We start from the raw sequence: 21,265 nt of genomic DNA on the forward strand, positions 1-21,265 counted from the left end.
AACATGTGTGTGCACATGCAAAGCACAAAGAGAGCAAAAGTGCAGAGAGACAACACACAATGAGAGCAACAGAGCGAACGAGCGGAGAGCCAGTAGAAATGCAGTAAGCTGAAAAAGTATTGATATAAACAAAATTTTGTGGGTGCATAAAATGTGCTTATTTAAATTATTTTATTTGAAACTAAATTAGTAAATAACTATCAATTTCGAGTCATTTTATTTATAAGAAGATTAATGTTTGTTATACATTTGTATTTTGATCAAATATTAAGACACGACGAATTGATTGTGCATTTCTGCATATAGCATCGTACGCATACTTCTGTATGCTACTGTGTGTGCATGTGAGAACTTTTTGCTGGGCGCTCGTCTGGAATGTCTGGATTTCTTGTGTCCGCTCTTGTTGCGCCCCCCCTACTAGCTTCGCCCCGGCCACTCCCCCAACTGTTCCCCCTTGCGCTGCAGGCGCACACATCTGGCCTGGGCATGCGCTTCGACAGACGTTTGGCTGCTTTCAATGCGCGCTATTCATTCAGTTTTTCTTCAGACTCCGTTCAACGCGTGCACAACGCCTGCGCAAAAGGGAGCCGCAGCAAAAACAAAAAAAAAAAATAATAATAATATTGCAAAATTGAAAAACGTACAGAGTGAGAAAGAAAAAGAAGAAAATGCCAACAGCAGCTGCAGTTTAAGCTTCAAGTATAACAACAACTATAAAGTTTGACTATTTTCTTTCATTCGCTTTCAACTGGGAGTGTGGTTGTGTATGTGTGCGTGCGTGTGTGTGAATGGGGTGAATGAATAACATAAAACAGACAACGGCGAGTGGAAAGCATATAAAATAAACAATACCATTTCGAGCTGGTCAGCTGAAAGGAAGTCGCCCCGTTGGTGGTGGTGCTATTTGTGGTGAATGTGGGTGTGTGTACGCATAGCCAAATGCTAGAGACGATTATGTACGCGGCCGAAGCGGACGCGTGTTCTGACAACGTTTCCAACTAAATTACCAGAAAACAAACGAAGAAATTGTTCACAAACTGCGCAAAAAACATCAAGTAAAATGTGCTACGTTATCATCACAAGTGTGAGTCTAGTCTGGTTTCTGTGCACCCTGGTCGCGGATATGTTCGTGGCCGTTGCTCTGGTCACACCCAAATGGCTAATTGGACCCCCGATTGGCGGCGCCAATTGGAGTCAGGCCACGCCCGGTTCTAATCAGCGTTTAGAGTCTGTGGGCATTTATACACGCTGCAAGCAGATGCAACAGCTGGGCTATCATTGTGGACGTTTCGACTTGGATGGCTTTGCAACCGATGGCAGTGTCTATCCATTGGAATGGAAATTGGCCATGTTTTGCTTGTCGCTGGGGCTAGTGCTGCTCTCGTTGACGGTGTGCGCCACGCTGCTCACCTGCTGCAGGCAGTCAGCATTTGGCAAGAGCATACACAACATGACGGCCTGTGCACAGGTGCTCGCAGGTGAGTTCTAAAATTGCCACAATATATCAACCATCCCAGCTAATCTATCACTAATCCTCTGCAGGCATAGCTGTGATGTTGGCCCTGTTTCTGCATCCCTTGGGCTGGCGGGCTGCACGCGTGCAACGTCTGTGCGGCCAGGAGGCGGAACCCTTCTATCCAGCTGATTGCAGCATAGGTAAGCAGAACGTCTATATATACAGTAATTTCTGATTAATCCACTTGTTCCACTGCTAGGCATCTCCTTCTACTGTGCCCTGGTGGGCATCCTGCTGACTTTCGCAGCCGCCGGCATCAGCCTAAAGGCAGAATCTTCCAATTTACGAACACGCGTGCGCCGGCGCATCGAGTCCGGCAGCAAACTCGTTTGCATTCCATAGCCAATCTCGTATCTATGGCAGCTAAAACATTCAACCGATAATTGGGCGTGTACACTTAATTTAATTTCGAATTTAACGATTTAACATTAGCATAAGCATAAATAAACAACTAGAATTTCTACAAGGACAGCTGCAGTGGCAACTGCAACTGCAACCGAAACAGCCAAATAAATCGAAGAGAAGCTTCACTTGTTTCGCCTCCCTTTGCCCTTGCCAGGTGGCTTGCCCTCTACATCCGGCTTGGCCTTGGGTATGTAGACGCCGTGATTGGTCTTCTTGAGATGGGCAAACAGTTTGTTCTTGGAGTCGAACGATAGTTTGCATGTGACGCAAGTATGTTGCACAACTGTTGCCTCCGCCGTATCATCACCTCCTCTCGCCGCCTTGGCCGGCGCACCTGCTGTTGGTTTTGCCTCGGCTGACGCCGCTTCAACTTTTTGTTTGCTGACATTTGTTGCTGTTGTTGACTTTTTGCTTTTTGTCTTTTTGGTTGACTTTTTGCCACGACTCCAATCGTCGTTGTCATCGTCTTCGCTATTACTTGGCGCCGCATTGAAGCTGACAGGTGGCGCGGATTCGTCTTCATCATCGCTCTCTACAGCAGTCTTGGTGGCAACTTTTTTCGATTTCTTGTTTTTCTTGTTGCGTTTGTTGCTCGTTTGGTCGTTTGCGGCCTCATCGCTGACCAAGTCTGCCTCGTGATTGCCATTCAGCTGCAGGTCTTCTAGACTTTCTTCAGCTGCCTCTAGCTCTTCGCTGTGTTCATTAAATTCCTGCTCCTCGGCCTCCATCTGCTGACAGAGGCGCTCCACATTGTCGCGATGTTTTTTACTCTCGTCGTGATTGGCGCGCGCTTTGGCATTCTTGAACGACTTGTTGCATGCCACACAATACAGATCATCCACATACTCCACTTCCTGCTCACTCAAATTATCTGAGTCTACGTTCTCTGCATCGACATCATCTTCATTCTCGTCCTCATCCTCCTCATCGGTGTACTCGTCTGACTCGCTGCCATATTGTTGCTCGAGCTGTCTGAGCTGTTCCTCGTAACCATCGTTGTCCACCTTGTTGGCACGCACTGCGGCCAGCTGTTCTTGGCGTTGACGCAATTGCTCCCTGCGCTTCTCCTCCTGCTTCAAACGATTCGCCTCGGCACGCTCCTCTAACACACGTCTGTTGGCTTGCACACGGCGATCACGCTTGCGCACAAATGAAACCAAATTACGAATCTGCAAAAAAGAGAGCATTAATTGCTAGCCTATATACCAGTTCCATCTGCTACTCACCTCTTCATTCCTCTCCTTTCTCGCATTCTGTACAATCTTTTTCATTTCCTTCTCTACTTTCCGTAATATGAAACGCTCCTTGATCTCACGTACATCGTACGGGCAGAGCCATTCGTAAGTCTTTTTGGTGCTATATGAAAGCCAGTAGGCATAGAATGGACCGACCACATCTTCGTAACTGCTGTTGGCATCGCCAAATTGTGGCGCGCTCAGGCCTTCGTCGTCACTGTCCATGAAATCCATATCTTCGGCAGCAATTTTGTTAAAAACATCGCGGTAGACGCTATAGAAGCCCTGAGCATCATTTCCGTAGCCCTTGTAGCAGGAGCCGGTGAAGTAGGGAAACACGTCCAAGCAGTTTTCGGAGTAGTCAGAATTCTTGCCGCGCAGAATTTGCTCGCGATGGTTATCGTACCAGGCACGTTCCTGGCCATCGGATAAAACCTCGTAGGCCTGTTGAATTAGCTGAAAGCGTTCCTTTGCTTCAGCCAGGCATTCTGGATTTTTATCTGGATGCCAGCGTAATGCCAATTTCCGGTAAGCTGTCTTAATGTCAGCTTCGTTGGAGTCACGGGCCACGCCCAACTCCTCATAATAGCACCGCATGTTAAAACTTCTATAAGAACCAATGAATCACATGAATTAAATATGTAAACGAAATTAGCGCAAAAAATTTGCTTATGTTTCACAATAATGCATGGCGCAGAGATGGAACTTTACGATATCGATTAATTATGCTAGCCACTCTTACAGTGTGTGGCGGTATATCGATAACGTTAACATGACGTTAACGTTAACATACTTTATTTTCAATTTATATAGCATACTTTAGTTGATATATAGATTTCAAAATACAAAAATAACTGTTTTTGTACAGTAGATTTTATATGCGCAATAGCCATCGAATTCATTGTATTTTATAATGTCTTCACAGAACGATGTCGGTTAGCATTAGACTTCCTTACGATTTGATGGCTGCGCATTCCGTTAGTTGCTTTTTTCACTTCAGCGGCGGCAGTCGCTCTCTTTCGCCGCGCAGCAAACGCCATTTCAGCCGCACATATTATTGCTACCACCAAAAAATAAAATAAATCTAAGACCGACACAAGCACATACCAATACATCACTCAATATAGACAGTGAAAAAATCTTCTTTCATCTCTTGCAGCCCAGAAGTGGGCAAAGTTTCTGCTTTTTAAATTATACGTTGCCGGGCATATTTCCAATTAATTTGCATATCAAAGTAATCAAAACGAAACTACGCAAACGGAACTTAAAGCATAAACTAAAATTTCATTCAAATCATTCATACAGTTCACATACACTTACGCATTTAAATCGTACGGGCAATGCTATAAAAAAATCAAATCAAATAAAATATTCACGCTGCAGTTTAACGAAACAACAATTGAAAATAGCTTGACATAAAAATTTACAGTTACGGTTGGATTTACAACCCAGCTACGTATCATTTCCCCAAAAGGGGAGGCTTATAAAGGCACACAGACAACCCCCACACCAACACAAGCACACCCACACAACGTTGAGTAACTCTGGAGCACAGCATGAGTCCGATGAGTCCTTGAAGCGGCAATAGGCGTGCATCTCAGCTTACAAACAACCCCCAAGCAACGCACACACACGCGCATACCATACCAGGAAACATCGACATCGTTGTTTGTGTGCGCCTAAAAAACGTCAACAAAAAATAAACAAACACACACACACACGCACACAGCTACAGCGTTGCCAGACGTCGAGTCGTCTCGCTGTCTGCCTAACGTAAGCGCACACACACAGATCCACAGACACACATATAGATAAAGAGAAACGTATACGCTGTGTTATGTGTGTGTGTAGCTCGCCTTTCATCTCGTGTGCCGCACAATAAAAACAGGCGTAAAGGATATTATGAGGCTACAGACATTTGCGAATAAGGTAATTTTGCAAAAAATACCAACACACACACAGACACATATATGCACATACATATGTATGTATACATAGTTACAGTTGAAAACTATAGCAAATATGAAAGCCTCTTGCTGCTGCTGCACACAGTGGTTCAAGACAACAAAACAAGTGAATTTATAATTTATAACATGCATTAAATTTAAATAAATTTCAAATATTTGTGTTATTTCAAATATTTGTAAACTATAAAATCATAAAATAATTATTTTTATTGTTAAAATTTAATTTTTATTTTTACCTTGGCCCATTTTGTTTTATTTTATTATAATAAATATTATTATTATTTTAGTTAGTTACCTTAGAAACTATAACATTTTATGTGCTCCCGCACACTTTGCGCACACTATGCGCACCACTGTGCGTTAGGCGGCTTTTGTGCTGTCATAAATGGATTTTCTTATCAGCGGAAAGTGGCCCCAGGAGTCAGTTTTGCAGGCAGCCCACGAGCCCTATGCAAACTTCCAGCCATTGTCCCAGACATTATTATGGAATTGCATTTCGGAGCTGAGCAAATACTTTAATGGCATCCTTTCTGCTTCTCATATTCCAACAACAGCAGCAACAACAATCCGTCCATTTAGACTAACATTTGATAACAGACAGAGAGGGAGAGAGAGAGAGAGTGAAGGAGAAACAATGTTTGGTTCCAAGTTGCGTTCCTGGATGGAAACGCACATTGTGCGTCCACGCAAGAAGAATAATAAGAACAAGCAGCAGCCAGATGGCAGCGGAGCAGGGGCAGGAAGCGGTGGGAGCAGCAGTGCCAGCCATGCCAAGAAAGCGGGCACGCTGCCTCACAGCAGCAATCTGAAGTCCACGACGAGTCCTGTGCTGACCAGCAGTGGCAGCCACAGCATTGCCAGCCCGGTGCGCCGGCGCGAGGTGTCGCCCATACAATGTCATGTGAGTAGCCATAGCTAATCTTCCATAAGAGACTCTGCCTAATCTCGCACCCGAATCCCCTTAGACGCCCAGTCGGTATGGCTGGCAATCGCCGGACCAGGATACGCACACCTCCATCACGTCACCCAAGTCGGATAATTTGCTGTACGCTCCGCATCGCTATCAATGCCACCAGACGCTGTCGCCATTGCAGCCGTTGCAGCCACAGCAGCTGAGCGTGCCTGGCAAGGATAGCTGCAGCTCCACAAGCGCCGATAAGTCGCCCACGCGCGTCAATTGCTCCTCTTCATCCATTTCATCGCTGTCCTGGTCCACCGGCTCGAAGGAGCCCTCCATGCAGTCTAGCCAAGCGAAGGTAATTAGCCAGAAGGTGGAGCACATTGAAATCAGCAGTGATTACCAGGCGCCCATCGAGGACGAGGTGGACTATGAGGAGGTGGGTGCACTACTGCTACGCCCACAAGCGCCCATGCTGGACTATCAGCGTCCACAGTCCGAGAATCTGACCAGTCTGCAGCTGGTCTACGAGGAGGAGCCGCAGCAGCAGCAGTCCAAGAATCATGTGCACTATGGCCGTCTGCTGCCCTCCAAGCTGGAGGCCCCACCGCCGCCGCCTCCACCCGCTGTGTCCCAGCAGCTGAGTCGTTTGCGTGCACCACGCGGCATGCCGCGTGGCAATTTCGTACCCGGTCCCCGGCCGCACAGTCTCTCCTCGCCGGAGAGCGCTTACTCCACGGGCTACTCCACCGATGGCAACTCGCCGTGTGCGGCCAGCAGTGCCAATCCTCCGGCGCCCGAGTACTACATCAATATGCGCAGTGGCACCCACTACTTTCCCAGCCGCTCTGCCAACACGCTGGCCACCAAATTCGGACTCAATCGTATCGAGGAGATGTCACCAATGGACCCGCTGCCCAAAAGTAACTTTGGCAACGTGCTGGAGGCACAGCCCAGCCCCTTGTCGCTGCAGCGCAATTGCCAGTTATTTGAATGTGAGTAGACATTGTTCAAAATGAGCAATTAAACCACTTGAACCACTTGAACCACTTAACCCATACACTTGACCCACTTGACCCTCCCACTTGCAGCACCCTCGCCTAGGCAACGCTCGCGCATACGCACGAATCCTTGGTACAATACGACGGAGCATATGCAGCTGATGTCGGGCAGCCGCCTGGATGTGGATGCCACCAGCACCACCTCCACCACATCGTCGGGCATTAAGTCAAGCACTGAGCTGGAAATGCGCGCAGCCAAAACAGCAACAACAACTCCTTTAGCACCAGCAGCAGCAGGTGGAGCAGGTGGGCTGGGTGGAGCAGGTGGCGTAGCAGCAACCCCCAAAATCTTAGCTGCGGCTGGGGCTGACAGCCGCTCGGAGGGTTCGTCGTCGTCCTCGACTGAAGTGGAAAATCTGCATGCACCGCACACCATCAAACGGCGACAGCAACAGCAGCAGCAGCAGCCGTTGGACTCCTTTCTAGTGAGCGATGATGAGGCCACACTTAATGAGATGATTGGCAAGTTTGATGAGAGCTACATCTACGAGAAGGAAACGGACATACTTAGGTAAGTCCTCAAAAGAGAGAGTGAGATAGAGACAGCAAAGTCGCGAGCAGCTCCTTCATTCTTCTTCTTGCAACCCTTGCAGCAGCGACTCAGACCCAACCGACTGCGCCTCCGAGCTGGACACCGGCCAGGATGCGGGCGATGAGTGCGACACAGATGAGCAGCTGGACATCGACTTCATAGACACCTCCTCCATGCAGGAGATTCAGCTCGACATGCAGCAACGCAATCTCGGCAGCTGCCACTACTATCCGAGTGCTGCACAGCCCAGTCCCTTGATACTGCGACGCGCCTCCACGCGTTCGCGTCGTCGCAGCGGCCAGGAGGCACCCGATGCCAGTCAGCAGCGTCGTCGCAAACGCTTCCTCAAGACGCGCAAAAAGAGCTGCGAGAACCGCGAGAAAGTCAATGCGTCGCCGCTGCGCGAACCACGCGGCTCACGCAGTGTGGGCGGCACGCCCGTCTGTCTGCGTCGCCATCTGCTGGGACCCAAGGAACGGTAAGCCCTCGAGATTACTTAACTTTAATTGAGTGTGAGTGAGAATTACTAAATGTATGTCATCTCCTAGACTTAGTTTTTCTTTCCTACCCTACCTGAGGTTCACCTACCGTATCCTAAACTTTTCCCTACTCTCCCACTATAATATTCCTTGCTCTTAGCCAACGTCCATCCTACCCTACTCCTCCTTTGTCATTGTTCTATTCTATCCTTCTCTGTCATTACCCTACTCTACAGCAATCCTTCTCTGCCTTAGCCTACCCTGCTCGAACTTTTATTCGATTTAAAAAACAGTTTGAACTAAGGATTAATGCAGCTTAATAAAAATATATGCCAGATAATCAATTAAAAGCTTACCTCACACTTAAATCCACTGACAGCATCTACAAGACTTCACCATTGTCGAATCGCTCCAATTCACTAATCTTTGGCAGCGCCAATGAGCCTCACTTTATGACCATAGCGGAGAGCGAGAAGGCGCTGCTCAAGGCCGATCTGGAGGCGGACATGAAGTACAAGCAGCTCATCATGGAGGCCGAATCGCTGCTGGAGTCCATGAAGAACAGCTTGCAAAGGTGCGTTGTACAACACAAACCCTCTTCATTTATTTAATCCCATATTTCCATGCAGCATACCGAGAGACACGCCCGTGGCTAGTCCCCGACGTCTCAATCCGCTGGCCAATAAGCGCGTGGAGATGCTCAAGCACAGCGAGGTGGAGGCCAAAAAGCAGGCACCACCTGCCCCACCGCTGGAGCATGAGCTGGCGGCTGCGATCAACAAACGAATCGAGATGCTCAAATTTGAGACTGCGGCAGCATCGCCGCCAAATAGCCCCAAGCCGGGTCGCTGCAGTCCGCGCAAGACGCACCTGACCAACTTTATGAATCAGAATGCACCGCCAGAGCTGCCGCCACGTAAACTAAACAACGTCGCACCGCTCTCACCACAGCTGCAGCTGAACGGGAGGCGCTTGGTCCAAGGCAGTCCGCGGAGCAGTCGACGCGCCATGGCGCTGCACAGCTTCAATGCAAGCGACTCGGATCAGGAGTGCATTGCCGTAGTGGAAGATGCCACCAATCACAACTACTTGCCACAGCAACAGGAGCAGCATCAGCAGCAGCAGATGTACAACAATCTGGATTACAATAATCGCAATGTCTCCGAGGTTCAGATGCATGACAACTTTTACTGTCCTCACAGCGAGCCGCTGAAGCGTAAGGTGTACAAGGGCAGCAGCTCCTTTGAGCGCATTAAGAAGACATTCGACTTGGAGTTGGGTAAGTAGGTCAATGGGAATTGTAGTCAAATGATAGGTATGTTGCAGTCGGGCAGGTTATGGGTATTAAAGTGAATGACAGATGTATGAATGAATATGAATTGATAGACATATCAAATTAAGTCTTAATCGATAACAACCGAACAGCCTATTTTAATGAAAGCGTTTAATAGAGATAACAGAAATTTAATGCACAGAAAACTTTTTTTAATGTAAATTATTATTTTACATATAAAATGCATTAGGTCTTTATTATATTCCAATCAACAGTTATTGATAATCAATCAATCAATCCTTACCATTCTGCCTTATCTATAAATTCACTTATAGCAGCTCTGACCGGTTAATCCCATTACAATGTATTAGATAGTCAGTTTGCTTAGAGCAATTCAAATTGTTTGAATTTCACACCTTAAACGTCATACCTTATCGCTCACCTGTTTCCTTTTTATTTAATCAACTTGAACCCAAGCAGATATGAGCGAACGAACCAAATCGCACGTGAAACGTCCACAACCGAAGCTATCGTCTTCCGTTTCGGCAAAGAGCTCCATGCAGGATGTCACGGTAGAGGGCGCTACCAAACAACAGCTGATTGTTAACACCATTGTGGATCTGAAACGGAATCTGGAGCATCAGAGCTATGAGTTAAGTGGTCTAACTGAAGAATAGTTTGAGTAAATACACTATGAGCGTTTTGAGGTTAAGGCTAACATGACTACAAAACTATCGATAATATTATCGGTGAGCCCAACTAAAGCATAGTTATGCGAACAACATATACCATAGAGATATACTTTAGATATATATACATATATATACATATATTGCTCACTTTACTATTTATTGAAATTGCTATCGATAGTTTTGTAACTTGAACAACAAACAACCCCTCCCTCCCAGGGACCCACTCACTCTAACTGACTTAAGCGGAAACTGAGTGCAATAAGTACTATTTAGAGGAGCATAGATAAGCGTTGACCCTAAGTTGTAAGCCATGGAAATGATGGACTGGATTAGCAGGTTATACATAGATTTAATGCGTATACATAATAATAATAATAATAACAACATCTAACTAATCACATCCCCTTAGACCGTAGTGAGTTAATTGTTTTGTTCGATGGACCTCAGTTAAAGTATATTGTAGTAGTTAAACATTTTGTTTTCCCATCAGCCAAAAAAGAGTTAAACTAGTTTTAAAACAAACTTTCGTTTTTTACGATCAGCAAAAAACAGTTTCTAATCGAAAAAAAAAAAAATCAACGTGTTGCAAACACAATGGAAATAATAATATTCACTAAACTACAGCATTAACTAGCCCAAATTGAACTTAGTTATATTTCATCCTAATCCTTATTTATCTATATATTAGTATATATACGTGTTTGTGTGTGTGTTTATTATAATTACAAAACTGAAGCATATCTCACACACGAAATACACTTGAGCTGCAGCGCAGCTGACCTAATGAGGCAATGGTGTTGCCAGATCGTTGAAAAGCCAAACTAAAAACTTCAGCTCATTCACTAGACTTGGTAGCATCTCACAAAAATTATGCATATTTAGACTTATCTACATCAATTATATAACTTTATACAAACTGTAGCTGCTTAAGTAAATTCAATTATAATCTCCATCCAAAACAAAAAACAAAAATCATATTTTTTAGCTAAATTGTTTGTAGCATATATAAATTGTTTAACTGTATTCCTTAGTTATACGAATTTGAATAGTAAAACGAAACAACATGAATTCTAATTGGATTGACGTCTAATTTACGCTCATTTTTCCTATTCGAAGTGAAGGCCCCAAATCGGTTGTATTTGAATAAATTATTATTTTATTTGTAATTTTGTTTTTGTTTTTTTCATAGAATACTATATAGCATACATAATGTAAGCGAAATAATGTAACGTGATAATAAACTTAATGAAAAACAAAAACAAAAAAAATTAAAAAACCAATTGAATCGAAATTCAAGTAACTGTATATTGAGTAAGTATTAGCATAATATTATACCATTTAGTTTACGTAGTATTTTGAACGTAGTACTAATATATGTAGCACCTGATCCTCAGTTCACAATTATCCAGATATATATATATATATATATATATATATATATATATATATATATATATATATATATATATAGACATATATAAATTTATCGTATATAGTTGCTTGCATTAAAATTACAATTAGTTTGGACTGGGCTTGGGTAGTCGCTTGTCTGGTTTCACTTCATTTACTTAATGAGTTTTAACCATGCGCGACTCTTGACTGCGAGGCGCACAGCCAAAGTGCAATCGCCTTCCCCATTCAAAGTTGACAAGAATTATATGCGAATCCCATCAAATGCTGAACTTTAGTTCAACGTCTGATGCGCAATTCCCAAACCTCAAATTAATTCCCCGCCCCACTCAAGCTCTATTCCCACATACTACATATATAATATAATATATACATTTATTTTCTAAGCGACCTTAAGACAATCCAACGAGCTTTTTGATACAGAACAATTTACATGCAACTCACTAAATCCAAATATAATTACAAAGTGTGGAGTAAAGAGTAAGTCATCCTATAGATAAGACTGGCATTAACATTAACATATATAAGAAATAAAACTATCTTTTGTAAGAAGTCTTCGAAATGTTCTATGGAAAATGCTGAAACTCATTCTGAAATTTGATTTGGTTAAGTTTAGTTAAATCTTTAACATACACCTTAGACACTTTGTTTTCTTTCATTTAAAAAATTCTATATAAATACCTAAGCATAAATACCTTGACCATTAATAAAGGACCAATTTTGTTGTTAAGCGTTATGTTTCAGCTCGTACCTATAGCTTCGTCTTCAGGTGATTGACAGTCGCGTCCTCTCTGCTTGGATGCTGTTGTTGTATGGCATGGGGAAATTCCAGAGATCAAAGGCGCCACAGTTTCAGACCACGTCCCGTTCATTATTATGCCCAGCAGTGGGTTTTGAGTTGTTGTTTTTTTATTTAGTTATTTATTTTTATTTTTTTAATGTTCTAAAAATCTGTGGTGGAAAAAAAAAAACCAGTGCAATGGAAAAACAATCGAGACAAGTTGATAATTATGCAAATAGTGGAGGAAGGGGGACAGACAGTTTGCTGCCTCGAATGGAATATTAATTGTGTTGAGGCACGCTAAAAACATAAGAGCAGCAAATGGATTCTTATTTTTAAAATTGGTCTGGAGGCCCGTCCTATGTATGGAGCGAATGGCTGGAATGGGGAATGCCGAATGGAGGATGCGAAACTGGTTCGAAAACGGGCCGCTAGCAGTGAAGTGCAGTGTGCAGGGGCTGCGCTTATAAAAACACAAAGAAGCTTTTTTAGTACATATTTTAAACTTGCACATTCCAAGAATACTCAACCGCAGCGACAGGATGGGTATATTCATTAGAAGACAAAACATGTAACAGTGAGCAAAGTGCACATTAACATAATAATTGACTAACATTGCATACCAGTAACAGAATTCTGTTAGCTGTATTACAACGTTAACAGCTTTGGTATTTTATCGATAATTCCGCCCAATCGACTGCTCCAGCAATTGCAGAGCAACCTACAGTCGACTGAAGCTGTGTTGTTTATTTTATATTTTTTGCATTGTCTCACGCTGCAGACGTAGCTGCGCAGTCGCAGTTGTCGTTGCCGTCGCAGCAGCTTTCAATTTCAAGCTCCAATACATAAAATAATGCGTGTGACTTGAAAGCTTTCTGCCTGCTGACGACATGTTGTCTCTCTGCAGTGATTCTCTTACTTTTGTTGTTGCTTTTTAACGTCTTTTGATGTAGCTGCTGCTGCTGCTGCTATTTCTGCTGCCTTTTCTGTTGTTGTTATTGTTTTTTTGTTGACCATAAACTGATACTTTGGCTGTCGCCGCATGCTGCTCGCATCGCAGTCAGCTCTGCTGCTTTTTTGTTTTGTTTTTTTTTTTAGCGTTGAAGGTCATACCCAACGCTTGGCATTCAGATTGAAACCGTGCGGCTGCCTCGGCTAGTGCCGCTGCTGCGGCTGCGCGCTGCGTCGCGACGCGTCGTGCGCTCAGCAGGTGCGCCGAGCAGAGGCATGTACAGCATAGCAGCTGAGCGTCGGCAGAGGCAAAGAGAGAGGGGGAGAGGCGTCAGTGGGGTTGTTGTTTTGGCAGTTATGAAACTAGTCCAATGACTCTCAGTGTTGTGTGTTGTTGTTGCTATTGCTGTGGTTGTTGTCGTGAGTTTTGACGCCTTTTCTTGTAAGCATGTAAATGTATGCATATGCACCTACACGATTTACATATGCATAAACACACACACACACACATGTATATACACCTGTCTTCAGCTTGTAGACCACAGTAAAAAGTACAACAACAATTTGTTGTTGAATAAACAACAACTTTTCGGTGACCAATGCAATGAAGCGACCCCCAAGTGCCCAAATTTGCGTATGTGTGTGTGTGTGTATGCTGGTCTGCGTATCTGCGTGTGTGTGTGTGTGTGCGTGGGTCTGCCGCCCAACTGTCCGACCAGTTCTCAAAGATTTCGTCAGCCACTTCTGTCGAGGTAAAAACCAAATCAACGTACGCATTAGAAATAACTAATTAATTTAACTCAAACCAAAGGTTGAGGGTCTTTTTTTTCTTGTTTCTTTTTTTTGCAACACTTACAACAAATAATAAAATGAGGTTAAGCTAAAGTATTTAGTGGCCTGGAAAGAGAAATGTTTTAGCCAACTCATGCTGTTATGTGCAAAAATTTGTTGTAAACGCTGCGACGTAGTTGCCATTCCGGTTCTGATTGGCAAAAAATATATATACACACATATATATATTTTATAGTCCATATGAGAAACAAGCTGGGGCACAACATAAGCAGATCATAAGTATGATGGCTGTGCGCACAGACAGGTAGCACAACAGACAACAGACACAGATTCAATTAGCCAGTAGGAGATGTTGAAATGGGTATATTAGCTTGACATGTAGTAGTAGAATAGTTAGCACATTTAGTTAGCACGTATCGTTTAGTTAAGCAGTCATGCCAAAAGTATCTGAAGCTTATGGAGAGCTCGGGATAAAGTTATAAGATTCTCAATTCTGGTATACAAACATTAACAAATAAGAATATATATAGATTGAATTTTGAATATCAATATATAGATTTTTATCGTATCTATCTATCTATTCATTATTTATCCATCAATTCTTTCACCTATCTATCTATATATTTATCTATCCATCTATTTATCCGTCTATCCATTCATTTATCTCTATATCTATCAATTTGACTATCTATCTATCTATCTTATATCAAACTATCTGAACAATCAACATAATTATATCTATATCTTAGTCATCCAAAATTTCAAGGTAAAAGTTCTGGACAGCTCAAAAGCTCAAAGCTTTATATATGAGCTTTCGTAGCTTTAAGCCTATATAAATGTCTAGCTTTTAAAGAATTTAAGCTAGGTTTACTTTGACCACGCCAAGTTACACATCAGTATTCAACAAATGTCAAGGCAACTTCATATTTCTGCACTTGGAGAGCTGAGAAAAAAACCCATCAATAAGACCCCATGACTCATTCGAACGATAACAGCGTATGTGACAGTCGGCTACAGCCAACTGCCAACTATTCTTACCTTTGGGGTTTTCTGACAGTTCACGCTGAGTTGTCTGCCTGTCTATAGAACCGGCCTGTCCTATTGAAAGCTCTAGACCTAGGGGGCGGGTCAATCGATATTGCGTTGAAGTTTACCCAAGTGCTGAATCAGAGTCCCCAAAGCTGGGAAGCCTACCCAAGTCATTTTGACGTCACAGTTCAATTTTGTTGTTGCTGTTGTTATTTTCTGTTTTATTTTGAACAATTTTTTGTTTTGCCATTTTTTATTTTTAGAGCCAATTAAGCGCAAGTGCTCAAGGAGTGAACTTCAGGCAAAACGTATGATATACCGGATTCTAGCACTTGAGACGATTATATGTATATATCTTAAATACATATATAAAGGGGAAATACGCGTCAGTTCATAAATAAGGAAATCTGTAGAGCGTTGTTGTTGTTTCTCTTGCTTTTCGGCTAAAGTTTTTTTCTTTTTTCGGGCAGTGTCGCAGAATGTTCGTGAATGAATATCGGCAACTGCGTCGCTGTCATGATTTAGCGATTTGTAAAAGCGTAAAGTGTGCATGTGCGTGTGTGTGTGTGTGTGTTTGTGTGGAATTTCGAGTTTTCGGACTTTGTACTAGTTGCTAGCCATGAACCAAAGCTTGGCCGCCAACCCATCTGAGACGAAGCCAGAGCCAGAGATAGTGCCAGAGCCAGAGCCCGAGCCCGAGCACGAGCCCAAGTTGAAGCCAAAGGCAGAGGCAGAGACGTTGCCGTAGTCCAAGTTCGCATTGTTAACATTGTTTACGTGCTATAAAAGCTATATCTGTGTTTAAGTGTTAGCCATGCATGCGTCTCTTTCCCTCTGTCTGTCTTTCTCTCTCTCTTTCTCTTTGTCGACGTAAGCATTGCGCACTTGTGTCTAGGCTCTAATTATACAACAAAAGTCGTTGGGGAGGGGCGCACGGGGCTGGGCGGCTTGACAGCATAATGCGGAATTCTAATCTCGTTTATGGTCAGAGCCCAATTGAAATCGGGCACACCTCGAGAATATAGAGTCCATAATGAAGCATCAATCAATGAATGAAAAGTGCGAGCAGCTGCGAGTGACGAGTCTTTTTGGCAAGCAGGAAGCTAATTTTCATGCACTAAGGCATTGGATCACTTGGCTAAATTCATAACGGAAATTATTAGTCTCTAATTATAGCTTTAATATAATATATATTAAGTTTCTGCTTTGGGGGTCATGCCTTGGCTTGGGGTCAAATACGGCGGAAGTAATTCTAATATGCAAAGCTAAACACATATAAATATTTAAATTATACGCTATTATAACGAATTCCGTTATTAATGTGTGTATCTACGTTTTGCGTGTGTAACTGCCAAAAAAGGGCTATGAAAAAAAAAAATTCTGTGCTAACGTGCTAATTGTGGCTGTTAACCATAAATGTTAATTGACAGCTTAACAGGCGCTTAGCATAAAAATACCATAAACAAAATCTATCGATTATTCTACTCATCGCTTTTATGCGCATAACTAAATTACTCCAATTGCCGCCATTAAAATGTTTTGTAAATGTGTTTGTGATTTTTTCGTAAATCTCGTGTGCCTACCAAAAATGCATGGGTATTCTTAACTACTAGTGAAGGGTATTAGGCAGTCAATCATTTATGGGTCTGCATTGGTAAGTAACATTTAGTTTTTTGAGCATTATACAGATTGTATGCCGTCTTGTCGGATTAGCTTTACATGCACAATTGAAGCTCGGATTTGTATTCGTATTCGTATTCGTTTTTCTCACACGTGATAATATTTATTTCCGAATGAAGTCGGAGATTCTCCAGCTGCATGAATGTGGCACAAGAATTTGCGGACCTTGCTTAATTGCCGCGGCAAATGTTAACCTTGTGGCGGCGATCGTGATGCTACTTACCCAACCCGGGTTTCTCTCTCTCTTTCTGTCTTTCTCAGTAATTTGAGCAAACACAACTCACTTCCCGCCCGCCCACTTTTGGTATTGAGGGCATCGCAATTACAGGTTTATATTAACTCATAAATTAAGTACGCCAAAATATACGCTGAGTCATCGTGATGCTTTCTTAGCTACTGAAAAACAGATTGAAACTGAATATATTTATACATGCATAGTATATAAATAAGTACAACGCTTTTTTTTCTCGTAAATACTGTTAATCAAATTTTACATTTTTCTGTAATTTTAAGCTTCCTTTTCGATTACGAAATCCTGGCCTACGCTCAAGGTTCGGGTCGGGTTCAATAAACGGAAATGCTTTAATGGCAATCAAATACAAATTTTCACATGCCGCTTGCTCATCTATATAAATATATTTTTAATAGTAGTTTCCGGCTTTGGCCGGCTCACAGCCTCTGTTAACGGTTGTATTTTAGTGTCTGTGTCTCAAAGAAATAAAATTAAATTAAATAACGGAGGCTGGCCAGTGGCCACAGTCAAAAATCGTTCGATTCAATTTCCGCCTAGCTAGAATCGTATTAAAGATAAAACTAGTTTCGGCTTCACTAGCAGAAGCTACATCTACGAATAGATAATAGAGATATAGATGTATATACATGTGTATGTATATTCATTTATGATAGACTCTGCACACATATGTCGATGATGATGTATGTGTGGCTGATAAACGAAACTGTCGCAATTTGCAAATGGCTTTAACTATGTCCCCGACCCCGTCTACGACGCAATAATAATGATAATAATAATAATAACAACAGCAACAACGTTGACATCAACTAATCTAAAATCAGTTTCATTTCTATGCTGGCCTTTTCCCTCCAATACGGAAGCCTTTCAATATAATTTGATTTTGTATCGGGGCGCTAATTGAATGTGTTCGAAAACAGTTGGCAATACGCTGAATCTTAAGTCTAGAAGTCTCTCTGTTAGAACAATGTTGAAACATTGTCCACAACGATGTCGATGATTTCGTCATTGAATCCTCCCTCCACTACAATATATTAAAATGTCGCCTCTGATTAAACTTAAACAAGTTCAGGGCTTTAGTGAATTGGTCGCGATTCCTAGTCGAGCTATCGCTGTTCTTATTTATAATACGTATATATGGTATGGTTTGCCATGGCCGAGAAATCAATTCGTCAAGTGTGGCATTACCTGGCCCAGATAATACTCAAGTATCGGCTGACTTTCGGTCAAAATTCTTATCGCCAATTGCAAAACGCTCGAGTTTTTATTGAAATGCTGATAGGCCTTCTGGCAATACACCGGCGCGTGGGCGTGTCCCGTGTTTATTAGGTTAGGAAGTGTTCTTCGATGCCTACAGCTGTGGGGTTTCGGTTTCTCTACTAGGTACTTTTTATGGCATGATTCAGTTTCATTATCAGGAATCCTTTACATTACTCGAAGTTTCATTAGTTTATCAATCATTTTTCTGTTTCGTTCTGAATAAGACTTTTTCTTGTGTACGTTATCTAATCGGATACAGTGAAATTTCATTATATAATACTTTGTTATTGTTTATAAATACCAGTCGGAGATAAGCTACCTGCTTATACTAATTATAATAGCAATATCGAATTTTTAGTATAATTCCATTGTTGATGCAATGTTTGTTGCCAATTCTGATTTGAAATACCGATAATACTTTTAGCAGCTACTGCTGCTATTTTTCTAAGAAATAGTACTTTTTATATTATTAGTGCCATACTTATACTTGCACTAATATTTATACAATAGCTACTACTATTTATATTACTGCACTATTTATACCCGAATATACAACTACTTCTTATACTATAGCAACTACTACTTATACTCAGACTTACTACTACTACCTGTACTACAGGGGCTACCTATACTACTACAACTACGACTATTACACTACTAGTAATTTTAGTACTATTACTAATGTTACTATACCTACTACTACTGTTACTACTATTTTTACTATTATAAATGAATGGCCAGTCCGCAGAGTGACGGCTTTTATTTTAAATTCTTATCCGAAAGGAATATTCTTCTGACAAACGGTCAACTCTGTGTCTCTAAATATTGCCTTGGTCTCCCATGGCGTGTAATTGGATTATAGGACATAAGTATTTTTTAGTGTAACTAAACTCCATGGTTTTCACATTAGGGATGGTCGTAAATCTCAATTTTCATTCTTGAACTACCATTAGGAACTACTATATACTTGCCACCTATATACCTTATATTTCAATTGTTAATTGTAGAAAGAACATTACCAATACTAATACGAATACAACAGTTCTCTTGAATATAACCGATAGTACATTCATGTACTACAAATAGTAATTACTAAATTCCAATTCCCACAGGACTAATTGGAAATGTCGTAAGATTATATTGTTCGATTAAAAAATGTCTGAAGGGCTATCCCATTATTATCCATATTATACAGATAATGATGCAGTCAGCTGTTAACAATTACGTAGCTCATTTCTTGCAAACTTTTAACTTTTAGCTCATTTAGATAATTGCTTAGACATGCAACTTGTGACACCGTAACGCTAAGTCAACACAGACAAAGTACTAGACGAATGCATATATGCATATAACAGCACTTATATAAGAGGACGAAGGCCAACATATATACTTATATAGATATTGAAAGTGCAATTTACTATTTATGGTAATTGGCATACCAAAGGTGTAAAGATAGCTTTCTTTATATCTGATTATATGATCTCAATAGATTTTTAATCATTTTTGCTATTGGATATATGTATATGTGTACATATCTATGTCTTTAAATACGAGTTTGATAGCTACTTTGTTAAGTCATTCTGGAATTTAGGGGGGACTTTCTTGACTTTAAAAAGTGAACTTTGACACCCATTAAAATTGTAAATTGCTTTCCTTAGTTACAGTACAGAACTCTAAGGTGTTTAGAGCATTAGATTAAATCTTGCTAAAAACAGTTCACATAAAGGTGAATGAATATATATAATTTTCGCATGTGGCTAGATTTTCTAGCATTTTCAATTCATGCGCGTGCTTGAAAGACCTTTGAAAGGCATACTTATACTGTACTTTTATCAGTGCTTAATTTCTTCATAAATCTATATATGTGTATATAATATATATTTTATCATATTATAAATAAACCACTCAGATTTGACTGCAATTATCAATATCAGAGTGCAGAGCTGCGACTAACTAGTCTAGAAATACAATCCTACCTCGTCTAACTAAACCATAGCGTTTTTTGCTTTAGTTTTTTGCTTTTAAGTTTTCTTTGGACTTTTCTCGAACTTTTTATAGCCTTCATAAAAGAAATCGATGTCGATTTTGGCAATATCAAAGGCGCATTGTCATAAGTATATTTCGTGCGGCATAAATTAAACGAACAGCTGTTACCGTAGCCAATGTTTACTGTACTCGTAATCTATACAATGTGTATTTATGATGGTCATTGTCAGGGCGATGTAGGCGAAAGAGAGGCGAAAGTGGAATTTGCACCGGCACATGCGATCGATCAATAATTTCGATAGTCACTCGGCGGGTAGAGCGAAAAGGGGTATACATATTTTGGACTTATGGGTTGACAAAATTCTTAGATATAACTTGAGACTTGAGATATATAGGTTTGTAAACATAGTTGAAACTTTAGATATATACTCGGAGCTCAGATATCACTTGAAATTGTATAAATATTGGTCGGTATATTTAATTGAAAATATATCATGTCAAATTCTAAATATATGTTTATAGTTGTGCCTGCATGAAACTTAAGCTTTGTATATATGCTTCAAAGCTAAGTAGTTCTATATTTGTATATAAGAAGTACTTCTGTATATATACATACAGGAAAAAGTTCTTTATTTGTATATATTAATATACGAAATGTCTGGGTTTACTTGCCTAAAATGAATTAGTAGTGGAATCTAAATGAATTTATATATACACATATTATTACATACGTATATGTGCAAATATTCTGGTTAATTTGTAACTGGATCTGAAATCGGAATAATCGAAAAATAGCAAAATATATACAAGAATTACTAGAATATGGAAAGATATGTTGCTTTACTATAGAAGAATTTCTTGACATCCAATCAGTATCATCAAGTGAAGCTTGGTTAATCCGAAAGCCAAAATCGTTCATGACTTGACTAGGTTTTTCTATAAATTTAAATTTTTAAGATTTTATTAAATTATATTTTTGTATATTGCCTAAATTGTGCTCATAATATATTACTATAGTACCCCATATTTGCACTCAACTTTTGAGCGCGCATTGTGCCGTCGTCTACA

General features: G+C 41.2%; 3 protein-coding genes across 5 annotated transcripts; 2 read left to right on the top strand and 1 right to left on the bottom strand.

Moving 5' to 3' along the window:
* The first annotated feature begins 1,060 nt into the window (after positions 1-1,060).
* LOC108615249 (LHFPL tetraspan subfamily member 2a protein) lies at positions 1,061-2,046 on the top strand. Its single transcript, XM_018009607.2, has 3 exons — positions 1,061-1,478; positions 1,543-1,656; positions 1,716-2,046. Exons 1-3 carry the CDS (start codon positions 1,061-1,063, stop codon positions 1,856-1,858), a joined length of 675 nt encoding a protein of 224 aa, XP_017865096.1. The 3' UTR covers positions 1,859-2,046.
* Positions 1,900-3,753, bottom strand: LOC108615243 (dnaJ homolog subfamily C member 21). The gene is made up of 2 exons (XM_018009599.2): positions 3,148-3,753; positions 1,900-3,090 (listed from the first exon to the last, which is right to left on the bottom strand). The coding sequence occupies exons 1-2, from the start codon at positions 3,751-3,753 to the stop codon at positions 2,044-2,046; spliced, it is 1,653 nt and encodes a 550-aa protein (XP_017865088.1). The 3' UTR covers positions 1,900-2,043.
* Positions 3,754-4,001: 248 nt separating this feature from the next.
* On the top strand, positions 4,002-12,198 carry LOC108615239 (uncharacterized). 3 transcript variants are annotated; one of them, XM_089470414.1, is made up of 8 exons: positions 4,002-5,085; positions 5,681-6,024; positions 6,089-7,016; positions 7,113-7,593; positions 7,676-8,092; positions 8,473-8,667; positions 8,723-9,372; positions 9,844-12,198. In XM_089470414.1, exons 2-8 carry the CDS (start codon positions 5,758-5,760, stop codon positions 10,041-10,043), a joined length of 3,138 nt encoding a protein of 1,045 aa, XP_089326540.1. In that variant the 5' UTR covers positions 4,002-5,085; positions 5,681-5,757; the 3' UTR covers positions 10,044-12,198. The 3 variants fall into 3 exon arrangements, with proteins under 3 accessions (XP_089326540.1, XP_089326539.1, XP_017865082.1); XM_089470413.1 differs by having other exon boundaries at positions 4,003-5,085; positions 5,678-6,024; XM_018009593.2 differs by having other exon boundaries at positions 4,012-5,085; positions 5,678-6,024; positions 9,847-12,198.
* Positions 12,199-21,265: the final 9,067 nt, after the last annotated feature.

Source organism: Drosophila arizonae, chromosome 5 (assembly GCF_054131065.1).
Source record: "Drosophila arizonae isolate 15081-1271.41 chromosome 5, UAZ_ARI_1.0, whole genome shotgun sequence".
NCBI classification, from domain to species: Eukaryota; Metazoa; Arthropoda; class Insecta; order Diptera; family Drosophilidae; genus Drosophila; species Drosophila arizonae.